Genomic DNA, 26,011 nt, shown 5'->3' with positions numbered 1-26,011 from the left:
GCTACTGGGGAGGGTTTAAATTGACTCCAGCAGGGGTGTGGGAACCAGGAGAGAATATTAGAAAGCAATACATTGCAAATGTGGAAAGTCTTCAGATGAGTTAAAAATATTCATACTATTGATAAAAAAGTAGAGTACATTTTACAGTATTGAAAATGCTGCTGAATATGATAAGAATGTCTAATAGAATAACCTTTTTCTATTGCTTTTATGTAATCAGTCTAGATGTTTGTTGAAAAAGCAGTTCTAAAGTCAGTTTGTTTATTTGGGGGGGATGAATGGGCACTTGCATTCCACCTGTTGAATCATTTTATAAATGCTTGACTCTGTTTATGCAGCTGATTTGAAGGTTGTTGACTTAGGGAGAGTTAAGGGCTACTCAACCACTTCCAACTGTTATAATTGGATTTAAGAGTTCTATTCATAAAGTGGATAATGGGTGAGAGGATGAGGGTGAGCCTGACGACAGACGTGGTCGATGGCAGATTAGTCCCGCCATCCGACTCCTACCTTCAAGTTGAAAATGCCGCCCAAATGCACACTTTTTCCATTCTACATAAAATTTCTTCTCAACCTTTTTGTACACTGGTTCTGCTGTGAGTTCAAATTAAATCTTTCTATTTTCACTAGGCTGTTAACAATTATATTATGCCCTTCTACCCAACCCCCATGACACCTCATCTCATGCCCTCATGCCAACTTAGTACCAACTCATGCCCATACCCTTCACTCACTACCCTTTAGCCTTACCCCCTCCATGTCAGCTTTACACTTCCCGGACAGCTTGGAAGTTCCAATGAGTTTGCACATAAAAAGTGCATAGTTGTATTTAATTCCAACAACCCCAAAGAGTGACTTACCTCTCTGAAAGAGTGTCTTACCTCTCCCCAAGGTATCTTGGGATACTATTCAAAGGGTGCCTTACCTCTCCAACTGGGTACCCTAGCTATCCAAAGAATCCATCAAGTTCAGAGCTCCTCTTAACTGGCCTGCTCTACACACTCTGGGATTCATGCAGCCAGCGTTCAAAAATCGGAACACAGTGGAGGCGGTTGGAGGTTTAAATGGCCAGCTGCCTCTGCATATCACACACATGGGGACCCCGGCCTGACTCCAATCCTGCCTCTGCGAGGAGAGGAAATGCCGGGTTTGGAGGCGGTTCTTAGAAATTTCGTCCATTTCCGGGATTGTTGCCATGACGGACAGCCTCTCTGTTGTGGCAAAGATCCGTGACTAACTCTCTGCATATCACCATAGTTGAAGCCTAACCAGTTGTTTTCCCCACAATATTTCCTTGGCTCCAGCAACACAGGGACAATCATGTCAATAAATATTCCATTATCTCCCATCCCTATAACCTTCAATTAAAGTTTCAGCTAACATTATGTGGCTAACAGCTTCTGCTATTTGGATTTATCTAATGTATTCCTGAATGTGATCCAAACAACCAGGCAGAATTGGATCAGTGGAAAACCGATGATCAGTAGCAAAAGTTATCTGTCAAGAGTGCTAATGATTTTTGACACATCTGGAGTAACTAATAAATCTGCATAACGTTTTATACATTTTAATACAGAACCTTTGTCATGGGCATTGAGGCCTCTTCTTCTGTGCATGTTTAGCATAAGATAATAAACAGAAAATCCTTATTCATTGTTGGTACAACTGGTTTCACTATCCCTCAAGTTAATTGGTTTGGTCTGTTCACCAAGACATCACCCGTACCTCATACAAGCAAAGCAGTTACAATATTTATATGGGTAACACATTCTGGGTTAAAATAATATGAATCAAAGATATTGTAATTTATTTCTTTTAATATTTTTACATTATGATCAAAGGTATGAATAAGCTATCAGTTGAAGGTAAAGAATGGAAGAGACCCTTTTTAAAGAAAAACTGGGGCTGCAAATTTCAGCTCCTTCGCACCTGGGCTTTGGCACAATGAATGCTGTTATGGCTCTAAAATGTCATTCGCAAACTCTGTTGGAACACCATTTTGACGAGTTTAATATGTGTTCAGAGAATGTCTACCAGAAGAATGCAGTGTAGGCAGACCGTGACCATGAGTGTGACTTGACTCCAGCACTGCAAATTTTGGATCTCAATGGCTCCAGCTAACATCAGCTCTTAAACACACACAGCTGAAGACATATTCAGCAGCAGAGAGGACACCATTCCTCCAAACTGACCAGCTGTGGCTCAGTTTGTAACATTCTTACTGAGTTAAAAGGTTCTGGTTATAGTCCTGCTCCAGGGCTTAAGCACAAAAATCAAGACTGACCCCAGTGCAGTACTGTTAGAGATGCCGTGTTTTGGATGATGCTTTAAACCGAGGTACTGTCTGCACTTTAAAGTGGACTTAAAAGATCCTTTGGTACTATTTCAAAGAAGAACAGGTGTTTTATCCCCAGTGTCCTGGTCAATATTTATCCCTCAATCCAACATCATTAAAGCAGATTACCTAGCCATTATCACTTTGCTATTGTGGGAGCTTGCTGTGTGCAAATTGGCTGCCACATTTCTGACATTACAACAACTACACTTCAAAATAAAAGTAATTCATTGGGTGTAAAGCACTTTGATAGGTCTGGTGGTTGTAAAGGCCTATATGAATTGAAAGTGTTTCTTTAACTTTACTAATTGATATTTGCTAATTGAAGTGATCATCAACTACATACACGTTAGTTGTCGATTTATTTCTACTGGTTGTGGATGTGATTGCAACTCTGAAAAGAGTCATATGGACTCAAAACGTTAACTCTGCCTTTCTCTCCACAGATGCTGCTAGCCCTGCTGAGTTTTTCCAGCATTTTTTGTTTTTATTTCAGATTTCCAGCATCCACAGTATTTTGCCTTTGTCACAAACAGATTATCTGGTTGTTAACTCATTGTTGTTTTTGGGAGTTTGCTGTCCACAACTTGGACATTTCCTACATTATAACTGTGACTACACTTCAAGGGTGCTTCATTGGCTGTGAATCATCTTGGGGTGTTGCGTAAAGCACAACATAAATGCAAGCTCTTTCTTTAATGAAGAGAATAATAAAAATTTATGAGGAGCATGGAGAGTAATCTACGGACAAGCTTACAGCTGATGTGATATAAGTATTTTGAGTAACAACTGTCTAAAAGGGCAACATGAAGGTCAGTCATGTAAAAAGAGAAACCTCTTGCCTTGCCGTGGCATCAGGAGTGACTGAGGCAGTGAGACACAATATCCTTGCATAAGCATTAAAGCTAACCCTCTCTCTCTTGCTGCACACACCACACTGGATCTTGTACCCAGAGGATAATAAATCAGATGTCAAAGATCTCCTAGTATAAAAGGCAGAGATCTCTCCCTAAGGCTAGTGTGCATGTTGTGCCAACATTAGGCAATCTTCAGTCTCCTACAAAATAGGCACTGATGTAAACAGGAGAAATATTTCAGGTTATTTCAAGCCCAAACTTAGCTTAGTCAGAGGCAAAATTATTTTCTTGCTGTGGAGATTTTATTACTCTATCAATGTAGTATTTGGTCTATTTATTGGACCTAGCAATGGAAAATTCCAAAGGTGGGGGGAGAGTTTAGAGGAAAAGACTGAACATGATAATCCTCTACTTACAGGCACAGTTCACATACAGCTATATGGATAAATATTCTGGCTATGTTTCAGTTTCCAAACGGGCTACACTAAATAAACTGATGGATTTTAAACTTTAACTCAGACATCAATATACAGTGGATGGGGGTAGAAAAACACAGTAAAACTAGTACATGTCATTTACTTTAAAAAAAAATCTATTAGTAACCATTAGGAACAAGATTTGAAACACAACGGAAACATTTTACAAGAAAAATGGATAATTAGCATTTATGGTACATAAATTACTTGTATTATGGATATATCCATAACGTAAGTAATTGGATGTTTAAGGGACAGGATGACATGGTACATTTGAACATTGTTCCCAATTCTTCAACTTCTCGGACCAAGTTAAATTCAGTCCAGATGATGGGCTCCTGATAAAAGTCACAAGGGAAATAGGTTTTGCAGACATATTGAAGTTGTCAGTGAACACGAGTGCACAGTGTAACACTGCCTTTAATCTGGCACTAATTTGACAGTTTTCCCTTTGTGCGACCAATAGTAAAAAGATGCAAGGAATATGTGCAACAGGTGGTGTTATTACAAGGTCATGTTTGAGGTATAATCTTTGGGAAAATGCTGTTAGAGAGTTCAAATGGATCACTGGCATGCAAATAAATTTACATTGTCATGTCTTGGCAGCCTGTACAGTAAAGAGGATGCAATTTAAATATTTCTGTTATATTAAATTCCATTACAAAAAGAGGTGATACTGTTTAACATCAGGCATTTTTTTCAGTTGATTTGTTTCAATGAAATAATTTAATATCTACATATTTGAGTTGATTTTCTATTGCAACCTGAATTTAATTAAGCTATAATTCTCTGAGTTAGCAAACCTGAATTTTAATCTACCTGATGCCTGAGTGTAGACACTATTGTACTTCAAAAATATGAAAATCATTAAGCCTGATTCCCTTATGATTTACCTCTTTGCCAAATAGTTTGGTACTTGCCTGCTCACAGCCATTAGTTAAGGAGATAAAAATAAGTCACTTTTTTATTTTCTACATAAACATTTGCTGTAACATTCTAATTGGAGTCAGCCAAATTGCATATCAATGTGCAGTATGTAATATAATGAGCCTTACTGAATGCTTAAGTGCAGAGTAGACAGCACAAGTACAGACAGTCAATGACTTATTCACTGCTGTACCCTGCATTACGCTTGGCAATTTATGGGAGCACAGATTTCAAACTTTCACAAACTGTGCTAACTTGTTTCCCTCATCTATGTTGGCCCTACTACATTGTTGCAAATGTTTAAACTTTATTTTGCATGGTATTACAATGGCCTATTGTTACTTGTTATGTGTAATTAATACTTAAACTCATTGTATCCTCTTTTTTAGCGATATCTGATAAGGTTAATGCTGCCAAAGATGCTGTGGCAGAAAGTTCCATTTAGACTCAGTGAGTAAAATCTTCCACTGATCTATGTCAGCCATTGGGGCATAAAGTGTACATTGTGCAACAGAAGTATGGGTGGAGATGGGCAATGCTGATACTCCCAACCATTTCATAGTGCATGACCACTCATTCGGTCAGGTGTGAAGGCATTCCTCAGTTGTTATGCGGAAAACTGGCACGACGCTGACTTAAAAGAAGCAGCACAGTGATCTGCTGAGGGCAGCGCTCATATGGAGCCTTTGTGGGGGAAAACCCAGAAGAGCATAGAATGATTGGCTGCAGAAGAACTTCTATAGGTTCTAATAGACTTTACGTAGGCTCGGCTAACTCAACTTCAACAAAGTATCCGATGGCCCCTAATACCTAGATATTCATCTGTCCAGTACAACCAGCTACTGTACATAACCTATTATTGGGCAATGCTGTATATTTTTCTGCTTCCTTTCTTCTGATGAACCAGTACCCAAGACAAGAGCACAAACACTCTGAATATGAAGTTGCAACAATGCCACCAAATATTTATTTATTACAAGTGTTCCTGCATGTCTCCCCCTTTTATGCGCATTTCCTTTTTATGAATCAATATGCTTTGTGTGCAACTGTATCTGCTTTTATGTGCTCCTCCAGTGACTGAAGTCAGTGGGGTAGCTGCATTTTGAGTGTCAGCTGTGGCCCCTTGGGGCTGAAGTAGTTTTTTATATGGTGTCAGCCTTGGCTCAGTTAGCAACACTCTCGCCTCTGAGTCAAAAGATTATAGATACAAATCCCACTGCAGAGATTTCAGCACATAGTCCATACAGACACTCCAGTGTAGTACTGAGGGAACATTGCACTGGTGGAGTTAATTGTCATCTTTCAGATAAGACTTTAGCCCTCCAAGTTGGATGTAAAAGATCACAGGGCACTACTTTGAAGAACAGCAAGGGAGTGCACCATGGTTCCCTAGTCAATATTTATTCCCAACCCAACTTCACAAATCAGAATATATGCTAATTTATCTCATTTGATGACTATGGGACTTGGCTCTGTGCAAATTAGCTTCCATGAGTACTACACTACAACAATGACTATACTCCAGAAGTATTTCATTAGCTGGAAAGCACTTTGGGATGACCTTAAGATCATGAAAGGCTCTGTGCAAACAATTTTTTATGTAATAGCAAGAAGCTCCATCACGCAAACCATCTGTACTGGATTCCTTTTCTGTGCCTTTAAGAAAATCCTGTTTTCAAAATGACTAATGGTGTTTAAATAAACAAATACCTTTATCTTTATATGGCAAATATTCTATAGAAGCTATTTAGCTTAGCGACTTCCCTGGAATGAAGTCAATACAAGTTAATTGCATCAAAAGTTCCCTCATGTTCTTGAAATTTATGCAAAACTTGTTCCTGGAGCCAAGTTATTTGATCTGTAAGGTAAGTGTCAAAAACAATTAACTCATAAGAACGACCAGAAGTCTGAGGCTTACCTGAATGTTAAAACCGATTAATAACATGGTTGCCTGTCTAGTGGGAAAGAAATACTTTAGTGTGAAATATCACAGCGTGCTTCGAATAAATGTTTCTGATTTTCCCCATTCGCCAGTTCCCAGTTTGTCTGTTTTTATCTATGTTGAAGCATTGTGAGGGGGCTTTGTACAGCAGAAGCACTCACATTACATTTGTCAAAGACTCAGTTAAAAGAATCTGGAAAAAGTCACTGAAGGGCAGAAATTACAAGACTTAGATGCCAACGTGGAGAACATAAGAAATAAGAGCAGGAGCAGGCCATATAACCTCTTAAGTGTGCTCCAACATTTAATCAGCAAGGCTGATCTTTGACCTCAACTCCATTTTCCTGCCCAATCCCAATATCCCTTGATTTAATTAGAATCCAAAAATCTATCAATTTCAGCCTTGAATATTTTCAACAACCGAGCTTCCACAGCTCTCTGGGGTAAAAATTTTTTAAAACTTACAACCCTCTGAGTGAAGAAATTTTTCTAAATGGCGGACTCCTTAGCCTGAGGCTCGGCCGCCTAATTCCAGATTCCCCATCCAGGGGAAATAACCTTTTAGCATCTGTCCTATCAAGTCCCCTCAGGATCTTATATGTTTCATTGAGATCACTTCTCATTCTTCTAAATTTCAGTGTATAGACCCACTCTATTTAATTGCTTTTCAAAGGGCAATCCCCTCATCCCAGAAATCAATCTAGTGAACCTTCATTGCACCCCCTCTAAGGCAAGTATATTCTTCCTGGGTACAGAGACCAGATTGAGTTTTAAGCAAAGTCCCATACTTCCTATGCTTAGCAGTTTGGACTATTATTACTTTTTGAGACAATTTCACATATTCTGTATTGTGTGATGTCACATTGTTAATTACTTGATATATTGTTTTTTGCTTAGAGCAATTCTTATTCTTGTAATTAGATTGTACCTTCAGATAGTTTGTCTCCCACTCTTTGGGTGGAATTTTACAGTAGTGAGATTTTATATTCCCGCCGAAGTCAATGGAGTTTTAGAATGGCTCACCATATTTTACGGCCCCATCCCTGCCGTAACAGGGCCGTAAGTTTCCGGCCTCAGAAATAGTCAGGACAACCCTAAGCAGCCCGCTCAATCTTGTGCAAAAGTACTGTGGTGAAAGGGGAATTGCTGATCCTGTGGCATGTTGGTCCCATCCACAACATACAAAAGAATGCCAATTTCAGATCACAGGAGGCGTGGATCTGCTTCTAAATATTGCCTTTGGTTTTTAACAAGGAAAACTGGGAGACACCAAATCGTAGCACCTTACCCTGACCTGATTCGACAATGTTAACACTGGACACAAAGTAGAAAACTATCCATTTCCTCAGCACTGAGGACCCTCACTTTGACAAACCCAAAAGCTCACCAAAGAAAAGCAAAAGGAAAGATGAAGGACTACAGGTGCAGTTCATTTATTTTTAGCACCCTCCTATGTGGGAGAAAGGCAATATATCAGCATTATTTGTTAATTTTTTCCTAAATTGCACAATTAAGTAACTTAAGAGTGACTCCGCTAACATTAGAAAATATTACAGGGAGCCTCCCTGAGAATAAGCATTGCTGCGTTAAACATGAATGCTGGTCTGAGAAAGATGCTAGGCAATCATGGGAGAAGGATTGATGAGTAATGAAGTCATTTTTTAATTTTCTGCACATCACATTTTGATTTGATGACAAAATATTTAGGGTAGCTTTCTTTAAAATGTTACTTAATTTCTTCAATAAAACATGCATTTTCTTATAAAATGGATAAATGATGGCATCCCAATCAGTTTGCATTAGGTTTGTGACCATTACAAAAGCGAATGTACCAGGCAGCTTGTTAAGCAAGTCAATAAAACATTAACATGGCAAAGTACTAATCTTAAAGTGCCTGCAGTGAAGCCTCTTACCTTATCACACCTCATAAGCCCCAAGTACCTAAGAGACTTGCTGGTCTGTGAGATCTGGGTGGATCCCTTATCTGTGATTTCTTTGCACCAGCCCACGTCCACTGTTTCAATGGTTTTACTATACTGTCCAATTGCTATCAGAGCTGCAACAAATAAAGAACTTGTTAATTTGATGTGAGCACACAATCATTATAATCACATTAATACAAGGTGGCAATTACCAAAAGATGAGTATTTTACCAACTGCTGACTCTTACTGTTCCTAACTTGACTGCTGGGAAGGGTGTAGCTGGAGGTGAATACTCAATGAATCCCCACTTTTCTCAAAAAAAAGTAGCATTCAGTTCAATTTTAAAATCACCAAAGAGAAAGCAGCAGACAGCAAAGTGCTTAGGAAGCTCATTTTACACCATAAGTGAAACCAGATCTGTCCGAATCATCCTGAATTATTTGTCTCCCTCCTCAGAAATGTGTGATTGAGGGGAGGATGAAGTTGGAAAAGCTTGAATTACAAGTAAAAGGGAAGGAGGAATTCAAGAACTTAGTTATGCTGTAAAGGATCCAGTAAATTGGCCAAGAGTAGGTGGATGAAAGGAAAGAAATAACTCACATTTATGTAGCCCCTTACTACATTAGACTGAAATGCCACCTGGAATGAAATGCATCGATAAGTTCCCATTATGCCGGTAAACGTGACAGCTATTTAAAACACAGCAGATTCCCACAAACAGCAATGAGATGAATGACCAGTTATTCTGAGCTTTTCATGAGTAACCACTTTAGGACTGAATGTTATGCAGGGGCTTCAAAATCTGCTTACTTTAAATGTTACTTTTTTCTCTCATGCAGCTGTTCTTTGCACACCTTCAGTATTGCACTGAGTCTCAGCCTAGATTGTGTGTTCAAGACTCTGTAGTGGGGTCTTAGCCCACGACCTTCTGACTTTGCAGCAAGTCTGAAACTAAAATTATGACCAGTTTATCTGTTATTTCAAGATATATCCATTGGCAGTTGGAGGAATTATATACTCTGTCATGCAAGAATCATATGTACTTGCCCATATCACCCATACAATGAAAATCAAATCGATTAAGCAATTTTTAGTTAACATTAATTGATGTAGCCTGCCATGCACACTAAATTTATTAAAAAGTGAGAAAAAGCTGGTGGGATTAAGGTATGAGGAAAGCTAAACTATACTCGAGAAACAAGGAAGACCATAAGACCATGCGAAACAAAGATAAAAACAAAAAAACTGCGGATGCTGGAAATCCAAAACAAAAACAGAATTTGCAGAACACCTGCGGTCTGTCGGCAAGAATGACCCAAACCTCCCTGTCGCTTGCCATTTCAACACTCCACCCTGCTCTCTTGCCCACATGTCTGTCCTTGGCTTGCTGCATTGTTCCAGTGAAGCCCAACGCAAACTGGAGGAACAACACCTCATCTTCCGACTAGGGACTTTACAGCCTTCTGGACTGAATATTGAATTCAACAACTTTAGGTCGTAAGCTCCCTCCCCCATCCCACCCCCTTTCTGTTTCCCCCTTCCCTTTTTTTTTCCAATAAATTATAAAGATTTTCCTTTTCCCACCTATTTCCATTATATATATAAAAAAAACCCACTAGAGCTATACCTTGAGTGCCCTACCATCCATTCTTAATTAGCACATTCGTTTAGATAATATCACCAACTTTAATTTTAACACCTATATGTTCTATTGTACTATTGTCGTTGGCATCTTTTGATGATCTGCTTCTATCACTGCTTGTTTGTCCCTACAACCACACACCCCCACCCCCCCCTCCACCTCTTTGTCTCTCTATCTCTCCGCCCCCCACACACACACCTTAAACCAGCTTATATTTCAACTCTTTCTTGGACTCGAACGCAAGTTCTGTCGAAGGGTCATGAGGACTCGAAACGTCAACTCTTTTCTTCTCCGCCGATGCTGCCAGACCTGCTGAGTTTTTCCAGGTAATTCTGTTTTTGTCATGCGAAACAAAGGGTGGGATTTTCTGTGCCGGCCAGCGTTGGGCATGTTTGGTGGCGTGAACAGATAATATGGCACAATCGGTTTTACGACGGTGTGAAACCAGTTCGCAGTCATCCTCTCAGTCCACCGATGGCGAGCTACATTTCCTGCCATCAGACTTCAGGGAATTCATTGTAATGAATCAGCATGTCATTATTAGGCCTGCCCACCAGATCGTCCGTCCACGTCGGCGGGAAAACAGGCTGACGTGTTTTACCACAGCACATAAGCAATGTGCACTTGGTGGGCTGTACTTTGAGGGGAACCCAGAGGTGAGTACACAGTAATGTTGTGCAGCACTCGCCAGGTTCACCTGTTGGATTTCAAGCTTGAGGGGCATCAGGAGGTCAGGCTTAAGGGCAGCATTGCCGTTGAGGTGACGTGGGGGTGGGGGGAGTTGCAAGGACAGTCGTGAGGTTGAGGCGACTTGTGGGGGGGATGGGGGGTGAGGCAAGGGTCTGCCGTTGAATAAAGCACACAAGCAATAGGGAGAGGGTGGGGTTGGGCGAAGGAAGTGGCCACACATTAGGGAAACCTGTATAAAGTGACCATTCCTCTGCAACTCAGACAGTTCAGGTGCAGCCACATTGATATGATTGGAGTCGGGCTTCTAGCTTATCTGCCCACTCAAGCAACGCAGAGGCATCAAAGTGCCATCAAGTGTTCCAAAGGTTTTCACCAACAACCCCAACCCCACCCAAGCACAGACTGCAAATTCATGAGCATTTTAGTAGATGACAGAACAGTTGGACAACTGCACACATTGTACAATCTCCTTGCTAGAGTTGGCCATGGAGCAGTCACTGCTTGAGGTGCTCACAGCCCACTGCAATGTCAGAATCCTTGTTTGGATCAGTCTCCCCTATGGTTCAAGTTGAGAGCAAAGCATGTAGCCCAATGAGCAAATCTACCACCAATTGGTCGGGTGGACTGGGACGGGGATGGTGGGGTTTCGGGCAGCCATGCAGCACGCTAATTTTTGGCCATCCAAGTGGTGGCCAGCACTCTCCGGGATGTGTTAAGGGGCCTTCACACTTAACCAAGAGAGGTTCTTAGAACACCCAAGTTAACCAACGTGTCTCTCTCTTGCATCCTGCATGAGAACTTCATCAGGGTCATGGAGGCTGGTGAACTAGCTGTATGCCTGATGGCCTACAGAGAGCAAAGACAATGGAGGACAGAGCAACTGAGGTGTCTGGCTGCGCATAGGCAGGAGCAGCAACCTGAGGAAGACCAAAGAGCCACAGTGGGTGGCAGCTGGTTGGTGCCTAGCGACACCCAGGGTTTATAAACGCTGCCTGTCATTCCAGCAGATAACTGAGAACCAGTGTCGCTGAAGTCTGCACATGTCTAGGGAACACATCTGCCAGCTACTGCAGAATTTGGTGCTACGGGGACATGGAGGGCATCCACTGCCAGTGGCCACGCAAGTGACCGTGGCACTCAATTTCTATGCCAATAGATCCTTTCAGGGCTACACAGGTGACCTCTATGGGATCTCACAAGCCTCCATGAGGTCACGGATGCCAGCTGTGCGAGGGCACACAACTTTGTGCATTTAACCCGGGACCAGGAAAGCCAGGATGACAGAGCAATTGGATTGACTCAGATCTCGGGTTTCCCACAGATGCAGTCGATTGTGATGACTGCACTCACGTGATGCTCAGATCTCCGTCACAACACACAGTGAACTACATCAACCGCAACGGATTCCATTCGCTGAATGTGCAGCTAGTTGTGCGAGCACCAGAAATACATCCTGCAGGTGTGTGCATGGTTTCCAGGGAGTGTGCATGATGCCTACATCCTCAGTCAGTCACAGATCCCTGAAGTCTTCCACTACCCGCAGAGACCGTGGCTGATGACACCCATGCGGCGGCCTCAGACTGCAGCAAAGCGACAGTATGATGAGGCTCAACTTGGTGGAGCAGACCAATGGGATGCTGAAGATGTAGTTCCGGTGCCTGGACTGGTCTGATGGAGCCCTGCAATACAGTCCGTAGGGTGTCATGCATCGTCGACATCTGCTGCACCTTTTACAACCTGGTGCTCCAACGGGAAGACGAGTTGGCTGAGGAGGAGATAGAGGAGGTGGAGGTCTTCTCCAATGAGGAGGACACTGACAGGGATGAGGGTGAGGAGATCCCCTGAGGTGATGATGAGGGGGATGAGGTCTGCACACTGGATAGACGTGGCAGGTGTGCTTGGGAGGCCCTCATAGCTGTTAGATTTGTGGAGGATGATGACAACATGCAGTGGTGACCCCATAGATCCTCACATCGCATCTGTGAACATCTGACTCCAGTCTGGCTTATGGCAGTGCGAATACCCTCTCTGAGAATGCTCCTGTCATGGAATGCAATGGAGGCTCTAAAAGTCGCTCTATAGCAGGAGGATGACACCGACATGCAGTGAGGACACTCCATTGATCTTCGCATAGCGTCTGAGAATGCCTGACTCCTGTCTGGCCAAGGGCAGCTCACTTGCACTCCATGATCAGGGTCATATCATAGAGGCGCAGCCATGAAACTTTAGAAGTATTTGATCCTTTGTATACCTTCAGTACCTGAGCCCTTCAGGACAATTGGACTGCAAGGTTGGAATCAACGAAAGGGGTTAGGTGAAAAACAGGCATTTGAAATGGAGGTGGGTAAATGAGGATGAAATCGCAGCAGATACAATATGAATGGAATTTTCATTTTTAAATAATTTGAGAGGTTGTTTGATTTTCAAAGGGACATGATAAGATGTTTACAACTGGCAAGATAACTAAGGCAAAGTTATTAAGTTTATTTTTCTCAAAAGTGCTGGATATAATGACAACTTGAAAGATTTTTATATTCTGGGAAAAGTAACTTCCAAAGAAATGGTGAAACAATGAGATTTACAGATCAAAAGGAAGGAAATAAATTTAAAGAAAGATGAAAAGCTGTGTGTGGAGTGGCCATATGCAATCTTGAAATTTGCACAATATGCAACAGACTTGTGGAGAAAAGCCTCTGGCTGTTCCAGTAACTAAGGTTTTATTAAAAGCCTTTGGAGATCCATTGTTGAGTGAGAGGGAAAAATAAGCAGTGAAATACTTCCCTTACAGCAACAGTGGGTGCTTGCGGTAATATTGCTGGATATTTTATAGATTAAGAATCTATTTGGACTGTTGCCAAAAGGAGTGTGTAATTGGGAATCTAATTAAGTAGAAATCTTGTGAGAACTGTTATAAAACTAAATGTAACTGTCTTACTGTAATGTGTGTTTGTTTTCTTTTATTTTGTCAATAAATGTTTTAATTTAATCTTCAAAATCTCTAAAGGTGATAGTGGACTCAGTACTTCTGACTTCAGTGAACAAACAATAAATAAAAATTGCAAAATCGTTGTGATAGTGTGGCCAAGTTTCCCTTTGGGATTTGGTCAGCCTGGCAAATAACACCTGACATATCATAATAAAACGGGGGGCTCTTTACAGGATTTTAAAAATTCCTTGATTGGCTTGGAGTTGTTGAATCTTAAGGCTATGAGTATGAGAAGAATATTGAACTCAGGATTTGGTGTTGAGGGACTTCAAAGTGGCTAGACTGCAAATATGGCTTTAACAATTGCTAAGACTTTTCGGGGAGTGGAAAATATAACAATGATTGTTTACAAAGAATAACTAAGGCTCAGTTAACAGAATTGCCAGATAAGTTGCAGTTAGGAGTAACTGCAGGGGCAAAGAGAGCAGACATAATTGAAGTAATAGCGCAGCATTTGAAATTGGAAGGGATACCTGAAACTAGTGAGTTACAGCTGGAGACAATGAGATTCGATTGCAAATGAAGAAGCTTGAATTTAAACAAGTAAAGGAAATGAAAAAACTTGAACTAGATGCGAAAGAAAAAGAAAGGGACAAAGGAAGACAGAGCGAAGAAAAGAAAAGGGAATGAACATTTCAAAGGGAGGAAATGGAAAGGAAGGAGAGAGAAAGAAAACAAGAAAGGGAATTGGAACTGGAAAAGTTAGCAATGGAAGAAAGAGAAAAAGAGGAGAATACCAGCTTAAAAAGCTAGACTTTAAAAAAGAGATATCAGATGCTGAGGAAGGTTCTGATGCTGAAACAACCATTTTCAAACCAAAACCCGCTGGAGGGATGTTTAAATTTGTGCAGGTTCTTCCAAAGTTTGAGGAAAGGGGTGTAGAGATGTTCTCTATTTCGTTTGAGAAGATAGCTAAGCAAATTAAATGGCCACAAGAAATCTGGACAATGCTTTTACAGTCTAGGTTGGTAGGTAGAGGTCATGAGGTATATGCATTGCTGTTACAAGTAGCATCTGATTATGATGCAGTAAAGAAGGCTATTCTGACTGCATATGAATTGGTTCCTGAGGGATACAGGCAGAAATTTTGGAATGCAAGGAAACAGCCTGGTCAGACCTATATTGAGTTTGAGAAAGTAAAACGAAGTAATTTTGGCTGGTGGTTGCGGGCATTAAAGGTAGAGACAACATATGTAGCTTTTAGAAAAGTAATTCTTTTGGAAGAATTTAAAGATTTGCTTCCTTCAGTAGTGAGAACAGAGGGTTGAAACGGCTATGCAAGCAGCAGAGATATCTGATGATTATGAGCTAGTCCATGGACCAAAACCTTTTTTTTTGTCACCTTTTAAATCCTAGAAAGATAGAAAGCAGTAAGGTAAATGGAATGCAGGTAGTCAGGGAAGAGAAGGGGCAGTGGGAAATTCTCAGGAAGTTTCTCCTCAGATCAGAAAGGAAGGTGTTGGGGGTAGACCCAAAGTGCATCACGAAGGCGCTCATTGGAAGCTGTTGTAAGGAAAAGGGAAAGTTATTCCCTACAGCAGCACCACTCTCTGAACAAAAAGTGGGAACATTTAAAATTAGCCTACTTTATGCAGAATCTTATTCTGGGACAATTCATTCTAAACAAAGACACGTGTTCTTCGGGAAAGGTTTGGAGATTAGTTGTTAGAATGAGGTGAGGATAAGGCAGTGACCTCCTTTGGAGGCATGGATGATGTGAGAAACAATGAGTGTAATGTAAAAGCAGTTTGCAAACTTCAAAATTCTATTGAGGTTAATGCACTGAAATTTCTGTAGGATGTAATTTGAGATTCAGGAGGCTGTTACTCAGCTTCAGATCTGTATTCACTAAAAGCTGCTTAAGGTTGGTGTACTCTTGTTGCTATTTAATGATGAAGAACCAATTATTAAAACATAATTATCCAGTGACAATCAGCTGTTAACTGCTGCAGAGAGAATTCAACAAGAAGTGGTAACCAGATATTTTCTGCTGGTAGAAATTATAATCGGGAACAAAAAATGGATTTTATTAATTATCTTTGAATTCATTCCACATATTGAGTCATTGATTTGAATTTTTTGGAAAACAAGCTACATAACCATAAGATTTGAGGTCCTCAATTTAAACTAAAACAGAAAAGCAACCATTCTCAGGCTTTGATATTCAATGTACTTGCATTCAGCATTGGAGTCAGAGTGTACAGCTACCTTTGGTTTCCTCCACAGCAATTTCTGAGTGCAATTTGCTATTAATGATAATTTAAATTAATTTAATGCTTGCTAGAATAATTTTTGATTGTTTGCCACATTATTTACTCCAATGAAAACACCAGGCTTTGAGAACAAGTAATTACTCTTGATATGGAAACAAACAATGGAGGAAAAACTCAGCAGGTCAGACAACATCTGTGGAGAAGACAAAAGTTTACAAACTGTGTTTGGATCCTTCCTCAAGCCTTTCTCATTCTGAGGAACAGTCTATGCCTAAAAGGCTGACAGATTTCTTCACACTTGCTGCCTGACTTACTGACAGTTGATTAGTTAACAATTTTAAGCATTGAGTGTGAATTGGCAAGGAATATTAATTTTGATGATGTTGATTTGTTTGCTGCCATGAATGGGTGTTTTCCATTAGATACACTTGATTCACTTTTATTTCAATGCTTAAATTTTATCCTGGTATCACTCCTTCATTCTCAAATAATGAAAGGTAAATTTTGTTCTCAAATAAAATTAACCAATTTAAATTTGTCTCAATATTCCATGAATTTTCTGTCCAATTAGTTTCTGAGATACACTTGTTAAAAATAAACATTCTTGTAGCACATTCACCTCTTCTCATGAAAAACAGCCACACTAGCATGATATCAGTAATGGATGAATAAAAATTGAAAACATTTGAAATATGATTGAGCGTGAAGAGCTTAAATTAAAGAAAATTGATTGGTGAATCCAGAAAGAGCAGCTAAGTGTCATGTGATTAAGTATTTCACAGGCATGTTGCTGCAGCTGTTGGGTTACCTTTCAGTTGAGGGGAAGGTAAACTTTTCCACATCCCCAATTACATTAAAGCTCTCTGCAGCATACAGCCCCAGCAATACTGCAAGTCCCTTTAACAGGACACTGACAAACTTTGCATTCAGAAATTCAAATGTGTAAGGTGTTTATAATGGTATAAAATAGATAATTTCAGGATCAACAATCCAGTCAAAAAGGGATCCTTCAACCAAAAAATTTGGAGAACTACTGTTTTAACCAATGGCTGAACGACTTTCCCAATCTAGGTACAATCTGGGGCTTTGTAGTCAACATGGGATATTATTTTCCCAAAGAAGTTGAGGCATAATCTTTTCTTTGTGAACCCATGTTGGCTGCTGTTTACTAGCTCGTTTTATACATACAGTCCATGAGTTTATTCTTAATAACATACATATACTCCATAGAATTACTCTTGATGATCAATTTCATTATTTCACATGTAATGGAGGAGCAACTAATGAATCTGTTTTATTCCATCTTATGAATATGAATTGCATTGGCCTGCATCCAATCAATGGAATGTTCCCATATCCCAGGATTCTATCATATTGGCTGTTCATGCTTCAAATCTCCTAGCTAGTCTTTGTTCAGCACCATGAGTTAAATATCATCCAGCCCCAGTGATTTATTTGTTACAAATTGATTTATCTAGGACTTCCATCTGATTGTTAACAGACACAATAACACAGGAATTAGAAGGAGTTGGACATTCGGCCCCTCGAGCCTGCTGTGACATTCGATAAGATCATGGCTGATCTGATTGTTACCTCAACTCCACTTTGCTGTCTGTTCCCCATAACCCTTGACTCCTTGTCAATCAAAAATTCAACTCAGCCTTGGATATATTCAATGACCCAACCTCCCTCTGCTCACTGGGGAGGAGAATTTCACTAACTCATGCTCGTAGCTGCAAAGCCTTTGATTACATTTGGCATATCTTTGGCAAATCACATGGTCCATATCGAGCCTTGCAAAGTAATAATTCTGTTAAGAGTACTGTAAGAAACAAAAGCATAGCAACAAAGACTAATCTCTCTATGTCCTTCTGGTCTCCTTTCTAACTTGTCTCTCCCAGTGAACTCCATTCCCCATTTTCCCTGCAGAACTGATAGATGTTACCTCTTCTCTTTATATCAGTTTTTAATTTTAATCTGTTAACCCATTTTGGGTTAGGAACAGAAGTGATGGTGAAAACAAAAGGTTAGAGGTAACTAGAATGGGATGGGAAGAAACTATTGAGGGAATTAAAGTATGGATATAAATTTTGGAGCATATTGTTGAGGCACAGGGGATCAAAGACAACCAGGAATGATGAGAGTGTGGGACTTTGCGCAGACTTCAGTTTTTGAATGAAAAGCCTGAGGGTTAAGTTTGAGAAGTAAAACTACACATTGTCGACCAAAAGCAACTAAGTTACCACAGTGATTCCTTATGCATCCAGGAAAATGTTAATTTCATGGAATCAGACCAGCTATTCTGTCCATCATGTCTGTGGAAGAACTCTCCATTTAGTCCAGCTCTCCTGCTTTTTTCCCAAAGCCCTTTTGCAAATTTCTCTGTTTCAAGTATCTACCTAATTTCCTTTTGAAAGTTACTATTCAGTCTGCTTCCATCATCCTTTCAGGAGGTACTGTCGAGATCATAACAACTTGTTATAATAAGAGACACTTTATATTTACTCTACATGTGAACAAGTCCTCTTCAATGCTAGTTCAGTTCAGGACTCTTGGGAAATAAAAGCACTCCAAATGTGGCAGGTTAGGCTGTTTAAGAAGGAATCTGTTTTCCCATTATAAATGTTAGAATCTATTATTATAAGGGATTTGATAACAGGGCAATTAAAAAATCATAAAATGATTTTGCAGACTTAACCCAATTTGTGAAAGGAAAATAATGTTTAACAAATCTGTTAGTATTGTTTTGGTTATAACTAGCAGGGTGGATAAGAGGGACCCAGTGGATGGAATGAATTGTATTTTCAAAAGGCATTCGATAAGGTGCCACACAAGAGGTTATTGCACAAAATTAGGAGGTAACATATTAGCATGGATTGAGGATCGGTTAATAGAAAGAAAACAGTGGGTAGAATTTAGCCCTCGATGGGCGGGCAGGACCCACCAGCTCGGTAGCAGGCGGGCAGCTGAACTCCACCGCCGAAACAGCCTCCGCCACCATTTTGAGTGGGTGGGCCAATTAAGGCCCGCCCAGTGGGCTGCCTGACGGGAAGCGTTATGCGCTTCCTGTACGGGGGGGGGATTTCCCAACTGTCAAAGTGCGTTCTTTCACACATGCGCGGGAAAGAGCGCATTGCTCCCTGAGACTAAGAGCTGTCTCAGGGAGAGCGCCGACAGTTTAAAAAACATCAAAAATAGCACAATAAAAAAATTAACATGTCCCCCTCATGTGACAATGTCACACGAGATGGGACATGTTAATAAATATTACATAAACTTTATTAAAGGTTTTTAAAACAGACAGGAAACCTCATCCCGCCAGTGGATGAGGTTTCATGTTTTTTCTCCTTCCCGCCGGGGCTCCTGGCCAGCCCCCCAGCCTTAAGGTTGGACGAGCAGGGTCTTTAATTCCCTTAATTATCCTGTCAATGGCCTCAATTGGCCATTGACAGGTCAGCAGGCAGACAGCTGATTTTGCTGTCCACCTGCCTTCCTGAATGTTTAAATGGGGCGGGATGACGTCGGGGGTTCCTCCCGACATCATCCCGCATCATTTTCCCAGCTGCAAGCCGGCCCTACCCCCAAATCGCCGATGGGAAAATTCTGGCCAGTGAGTAGGAATAAATGGGTCATTTCCAGAATGTCAGGCTGTATCTAGTGGAATGCTGAAAGGATCAGTGCATGAGCTTTAGCAATTTACAATGTTTATGAATAACTTAGATAAGAGGATCCAGTGTTATGTATTCAAGCTCGCTGGTAACATACAGCTAACATTTCCACCTAGCTTTGAGGAAGATGCAAAGAAACGGCAAAGGCATATAGACAGGTTAAGTGAGTGGGCAAGATGTGGCAGGTGGAATATAATGTGGAGAAATGTGAAGTTTATCAACATTGGTATGAAATATAGAAAACAGAATACAATTTTAAAAGTTGAGAGACTGGTATTGAGAGGGGGTTGGGTGTCCTTGTACACAAATCACATAAAATTAACATGGAGGTGCAGCAAGCAATTAGGATAGCAAATGACATGTAACCCTTTACTACAAAGGATTTTGAGTATAAGAGTGCAATTATACTGCAATTATACAATGCCTTGGTGAGATCAAAACTGCAAGACTGGGTGAAATTTTGGTTTCTTTATCAATGGAAAGATGTGCTTGCTTTAGAGGGATTGCAACAAAGTGCATTAGACTGATTCCTGTGATGAGGGAAGTGTCCTATCAGGAGAGATTGAATAGGCCCATGTTCCCTTGAGCTTAGCAGAATAAAAGGTAATCTCATTAAAGGATACAAAATTCTTAAGAGGCACGACAGGATAGAAGCTTGGAGGATATTTCTCCTGGTTGGGAAGTCTAGACCGAGGGGTCACAGTTTCAAAATAAGGGGTCAGCCATTTAGTACTGAGATAAGAAGAAATTTCTTCACTCAGAGGGTTGTGGATGCTCAGTTAACATAAGAAATAGGAGTAGACCATTCAGCCCACCGAGCCCGCTTTGTCATTCAATTAAATCATGGCTGATCTTCTACTTCAGTACCATTTTCCTGCACAATTCCCATATCCCTTGATGTTTTTAATATGTAGGAATTTATCAACCTCAATCTTGACCTTAGACTCAATGACTGAGCCTCCACAGCCCTCTGCAGAAGAGATTTCAAAAATTCGCCACTCTCTGAGTGAAGAAATTCCTCCTCATCTCAGTCTTAAATGGCCTGCCCCTTATTCTGAGACTGTGTCTCCTGGTTCTAGGACCCCACCCCCACTACCCTGCCCCACAACCAGGGGAAACATCCTTCCAGCATCTACCTTGTCGAGCCCTGTGAGAGCCCAGTCATTGAGTATGTTCAAAATTGAGACTGATAGATTAATGGACATTAAAGAAACAACGGGTATGAGGATAGGGCAGGAAAGTAGAAAGTAGAAGATCAGTCATGATCTTGTTGAATGGCAGACCAGACTCAGAGGACTGAACAGTCTATTCCTGTTCCTATTTCTTATTAGCTATGAATAGCAACTCGTTACAAATTGGGATGTATTTAACTAACAAAATCGTTCCTTGCATTTCTTAAGTTTCATTTAGTTTTTGACAATACACAGGAAAACTTCACTGGATGATGTTTGTAAAGTTTTCCAGGAGTATTTTGGTAAAATAAGCGAAGACTGTTACAATGAAAACATCTCTACTCCAGCAAGAAAGAGTCTTACTGTTCCAGAGAGCACTTGATCAACCAAATTAATGATTGTCATCATAAGCTTCAATCCAGTTCTTATCTAAATATTGATTCAGTTCTCTTTTAAAGAATTTCATTAACACAGAATTAATTGCTGAAAGTCTATTCCACATATCTAGTACAATACATACTCTTGTCTCACTTGAGGTTTGTTCACTTTATATTTATGCCTTCTAGTTTTGTGCTGGCACTGAGTTAAACTAACATTTTTGGGTATTTAGGTATCTGACCCACCAAGAAATCTATGATGGGCCTATATTCTCTGGAGTTTAGAAGAATGAGAGATGATCTCATTGAAACATCCAAGTTTCTGAAGTGGCCTGAAAGGGTAGATGCTGAGAGATTGTTTCTGCTGGTCAGAAAATCTAAAACACGGGGACACATTCTCAGAATAAGGGCCCGATCATATAGGACTGAGGTAAGGAGAAATTACTTCACTCAAAGGTTTGTGAATCTTTTGAATTCTGTAGCATAGAGGGTTGTCAATGATCCATCACTGAAGATATTTAAGGCTGAGATAGACAGAATTTTGGTGTCTCAGGGAATCGTGGAGTATGGGGAATGGTCAGGAAAGTAGAGCTGAAGCCCAAGATCAGCTATGATCGCACTGAATGACGGAGCAGGTGCCACAGGCTGTCTGGTCTACTCCTGTTCCTACTTCTTGTGTTTTCATTTCTAACAATATTCAAAACAAACTGAGAAATTCACAAAGGGAGAATTTGTCTTTGCCCAATTTTATGTAATCCATTCTTTTCCTTATCTGCATCATCCATGAAAATGTGGTCAGCTTTCAGATGTGAGGTAAATCCACTCCTGCCATCACACATCTTTCCACTGCCACTGTGCTGTGTGATTGACAAATAATTAATGTTGCCCATTAGCCAGAACATCCTCCAGTGTGACACAGACAAGATAGGGGAGCAGGCTCTTGAGGGAGATGATGAGAGCAGATGGTATTGATTCATTAAAATACAAATTAGATAGTTTTCTTTTAGAAAATAATATTTTGGGATACAGTTTAAGAGTGTTGTAGATATGACATATGTTAAGCGTAGTATGCTTGGGAAGAAAAGATGACTTCGGACCTATAGTTCCCAAAGCTTTGCACCACTGGTTATTTTTCATTTCATGTCCTGGGTCAGTTGTAGACTAATTGATAGAGATTGATTACCATGATTAGACAACAATTTTATTATAATTATTATAATTATTTAATGCAACTACCAGGATGCATCTAGTAATTCCTACATTCTTATGAAGTGATCCTATTCCAGTCCTCATATGAACTTTGTGATTTTGCTTCCTTTTCCAGCTGGTCAGTCAGGCTGAACCTTGGCGTGTGAAACCTCACTGCCCAATTTTAACTCTGAGCTGAGTTTCAAATTTCACATCATGTCTATCACCTGCCACAGGTCAAATTTGCCCCATCATCTTCAACACCCTTAAACATGCTTTCATCACCACAAGGCTTGGTTTGTTCAACACTCCCCTCTGCATCACCCTGCAGCTCTAAATGATCCAGGGCTCTGCAATTCATATCCTTTTTTGTATTAAGTTCCACACACCCATCACCCAAGTCATTGGCTTTAACTGGCTCCCCATTCCTCACCACTTTCACTTTAAAATCCTCATATCTATATTCAGGTACCTGTATGACCTCATTCCTCCATACTTTTACAATGTTCTCAATGTTCTTCAGCATCCATTCTAGATTGTACCCACTATTCATCTGACTCTGGCCTTCTTTGTCTGCCCTCCTCCTTATGCTGCACGCCTATTGCTAGACGCCAGCAACATATGCCCAAAACCTGGAATTCTCCTTCAAAATTCTTCTGCATTGTCACCTGTGTGGCCACTTTCAACAACCTCCTTATCCACCTGGTGCAAGTGACCAATTTCAACAATCACTGTCTCACTTCATGCTTAGTGTCCTCTGATTCATTGTTGAAATGGTTGTTGTACGAAAAATGCGGTATAAATACAAATTGGTGTTTGGGTTATAAGCAAAGACATGTACCCAAATAACCTGGATCCAGTGGTTGGGTCACGCAGGTAAAGTTTCTGCTGAAGCTCCACACCAATTACAGGGGTACACTGTGTCCATACTGTTTTCAGGAGTATGATTGCAATGTGCTCACATTTTTTATGTTGGAATATGATCATCATTATGTGGTTTGTGCAGGGTTCCTGGTGTCTGCTGTCTACCTAATGAGGTAAAATATGCCTGTCAGTTGGCTGATGACCAACTAGTGACTATCTTTTGGCAGGGTGGGGGTGTGGCCAGATGATTAACTACCAGCCTGACTTGGCCTTGGAAGGAAATGTTTGCCACTGGAGCTCTGATTCTTGTCAGTGCTGCCAGAGAGCCTTGCAATGCTCTAATGGATAGAATGGTTCTCACCGGACAGATGACACTGCTTCTGTACTCACTGCCTCTGAGCTTTAATGCCATCAGTTCCTTGTAACAGACACGGGGTCCCTTTGCTTTTTATCAACATGCATCTAAATTAGTTAGACTCGGTTAAGTTGGTTGTGCTCACCACAAATAATGTACGCAAATCTATTATGCCCATGTCTCACATCCGGATCATGTTGAAAAGCTGTCAGGCAAACATTTTTTAGCTTAGTTAATTATAGGTGGCACTCCTGCTACTTTGTTGGCTGGCATTTTGAAGGATGAGCTGATTGCAACAGCATAGTTGAACCTCTTACATCTTATCTCCTTTCCTGTACAGTGTTTAATAGAGTGACCAGACATATTAAGCTCACTATCACATCTGTCACCATACCAGATATAGAAGAGGCAGGTAGGTCTGGCTGGGTGATTCCACACCAATATTTCTAAAAAAAATCATTTACTGTGAGAGATGAACAACCATTGTACTCACTTAAATATAAAACTCAAAAACATCGACCTAAGAAGACAATTTTAATTGAAATGGAAAAGGAACATGTTCTTGGTAAAGCTTATTTAAAATATAATAATTGAGTTTAAAACTCATATTTTACAGATTTTTTCCATATCTTTAAATTAATTCATTATAAGGGTTTCTTCTTCAAAAAAACTGAAAATTTCCAAATTCCAAAAATATTCTGGAAGTTGTGAAGTCATTTTAATTTATATGAACTTTTCGATATGTATAAGTTCATAGAATTCCATATTTCGTCATAGAATCACAATGCAGAAGAGGCCTTTCGGCCCATCAAGTCTGCACCGACACGTGTGAAACACCTGACCTACCTACCTAATCCCATTTACCAGTATTTGGCCCATAGCCTTGGATGTTATGACGTGCCAAGTGCTCATCCAGGTACTTTTTAAAGGATGTGAGGCAACCCGCCTCCACCACCCTCCCAGGCAGTGCATTCTAGACCGTCACCACCCTCTGGGTAAAAAAGTTTTTCCTCACATCCCCCCTAAACCTCCTGCCCCTTGAACTGATGCCCCCTTGTGACTGACCCTTCAACTAAGGGGAACAGCTGCTTCTGATCCACCCTGTCCAAGCCCCTCATAATCTTGTACACCTCGATCAGGTCGCCCCTCAGTCTTCTCTGCTCCAATGAAAACAGTCCAAGTCTATCGAAACTCTCTTCATAATTTAAATCTTTCATCCCAGGCAACATCCTGGTGAATCTCCTCTGCACCCCCTCCACTGCAATCACAACCTTCCTATAATGTGGCGACCAGAACTGCACACAGTACTCCAGCTGCGGCCTCAGCAAGGTTCTATACAACTCCAACATGACCTCCCTACTTTTGTAATCTATGCCTCGATTGATAAAGGCAAGTGTCCCATCTGCATTTTTCACCACCTCACTAACATGCCTCTCTGCCTTCAGAGATCTATGGACACACACACCAAGGTCCCTTTCTTCCTCAGAACTTCCTAGTGTCATGCTGTTCATTGAATACTTCCTTGTCAAATTACTCCTTCCAAAGTGTATCACCTCACACTTTTCAGGGTTAAATTCCATCTGCCACTTATCTGCCCATTTGACCATCCCGTCTATATCTTCCTGTAGCCCAAGACACTCTACTTCACTGTTAACCACCCGGCCAATCTTTGTGTCATCCGCAAACTTACTAATCCTACCCCCTTACATAGTCATCTATGTCGTTTATATAAATGGCAAATAATAATGGACCGAGCACAGATCCCTGTGGTACACCACTGGACACTGGCTTCCAGTCACTAAAGCAGCCTTCTGTCATCACCCCACCGCCTCCTACAACTAAGCCAATTTTGAATCCACCTTATCAAATTACCCTGTATCCCATGTGCATTTGCCTTCTTTATAAGTCTCCCATGTGGGACCTGGTCAAAGGCTTTGCTGAAATCCATATAAACTACATCAACTACACTATCCTCATCTACACACCCTGGTCACCCCCACAAAAAATTCAATAATATTTGTTAGGCATGACCTCCCTCTGACAAAGCCATGCTGACTATCCCTGATAAATCCTTGCCTCTTCAAGTGGAGATAGATACTCTACTTCAGAACTTTCTCCAATAGTTTCCCTACCACTGACGTGAGACTCACTGGCCTGTAGTTCCCTGGCTTATCTCGACAACCCTTCTTAAATAGCGGAACCACATTAGCTGTTCTCCCATCCTCTAGCACCTCCCCCGTGGCCAGAGAGGAATTAAAAATTTGGGTCAGAGCCCCTTCGATCTCCTACCTTGCCTCCCTCAACAGTCTGAGACACAAATCATCTGGACCTGGAGATTTGTTCACTTTTAAGCCTGCCGACACCTCCATCGTCATTTCAACTAACGGTTTTTTGCT

At 40.8% G+C, this 26,011-nt stretch overlaps 1 protein-coding gene across 3 annotated transcripts in view; it reads right to left on the bottom strand.

Annotated features, from left to right (window-relative positions):
- fbxl17 (F-box and leucine-rich repeat protein 17) overlaps positions 1-26,011 on the bottom strand; it is an 869,933-nt gene that overhangs the window by 41,258 nt on the left and 802,664 nt on the right. For all 3 annotated transcript variants that reach the window (XM_041185747.1, XM_041185749.1, XM_041185748.1), the window contains one exon: positions 8,451-8,593. In XM_041185747.1, coding sequence (XP_041041681.1) covers positions 8,451-8,593 — 143 coding nt within the window. The remainder of the gene's footprint in view (positions 1-8,450; positions 8,594-26,011) is intronic.

The sequence above is a fragment of the Carcharodon carcharias genome, chromosome 4 (genome assembly GCF_017639515.1).
Source record: "Carcharodon carcharias isolate sCarCar2 chromosome 4, sCarCar2.pri, whole genome shotgun sequence".
NCBI lineage: Eukaryota > Metazoa > Chordata > Chondrichthyes > Lamniformes > Lamnidae > Carcharodon > Carcharodon carcharias.
This window is presented reverse-complemented; position numbering and strand designations above follow the sequence as displayed.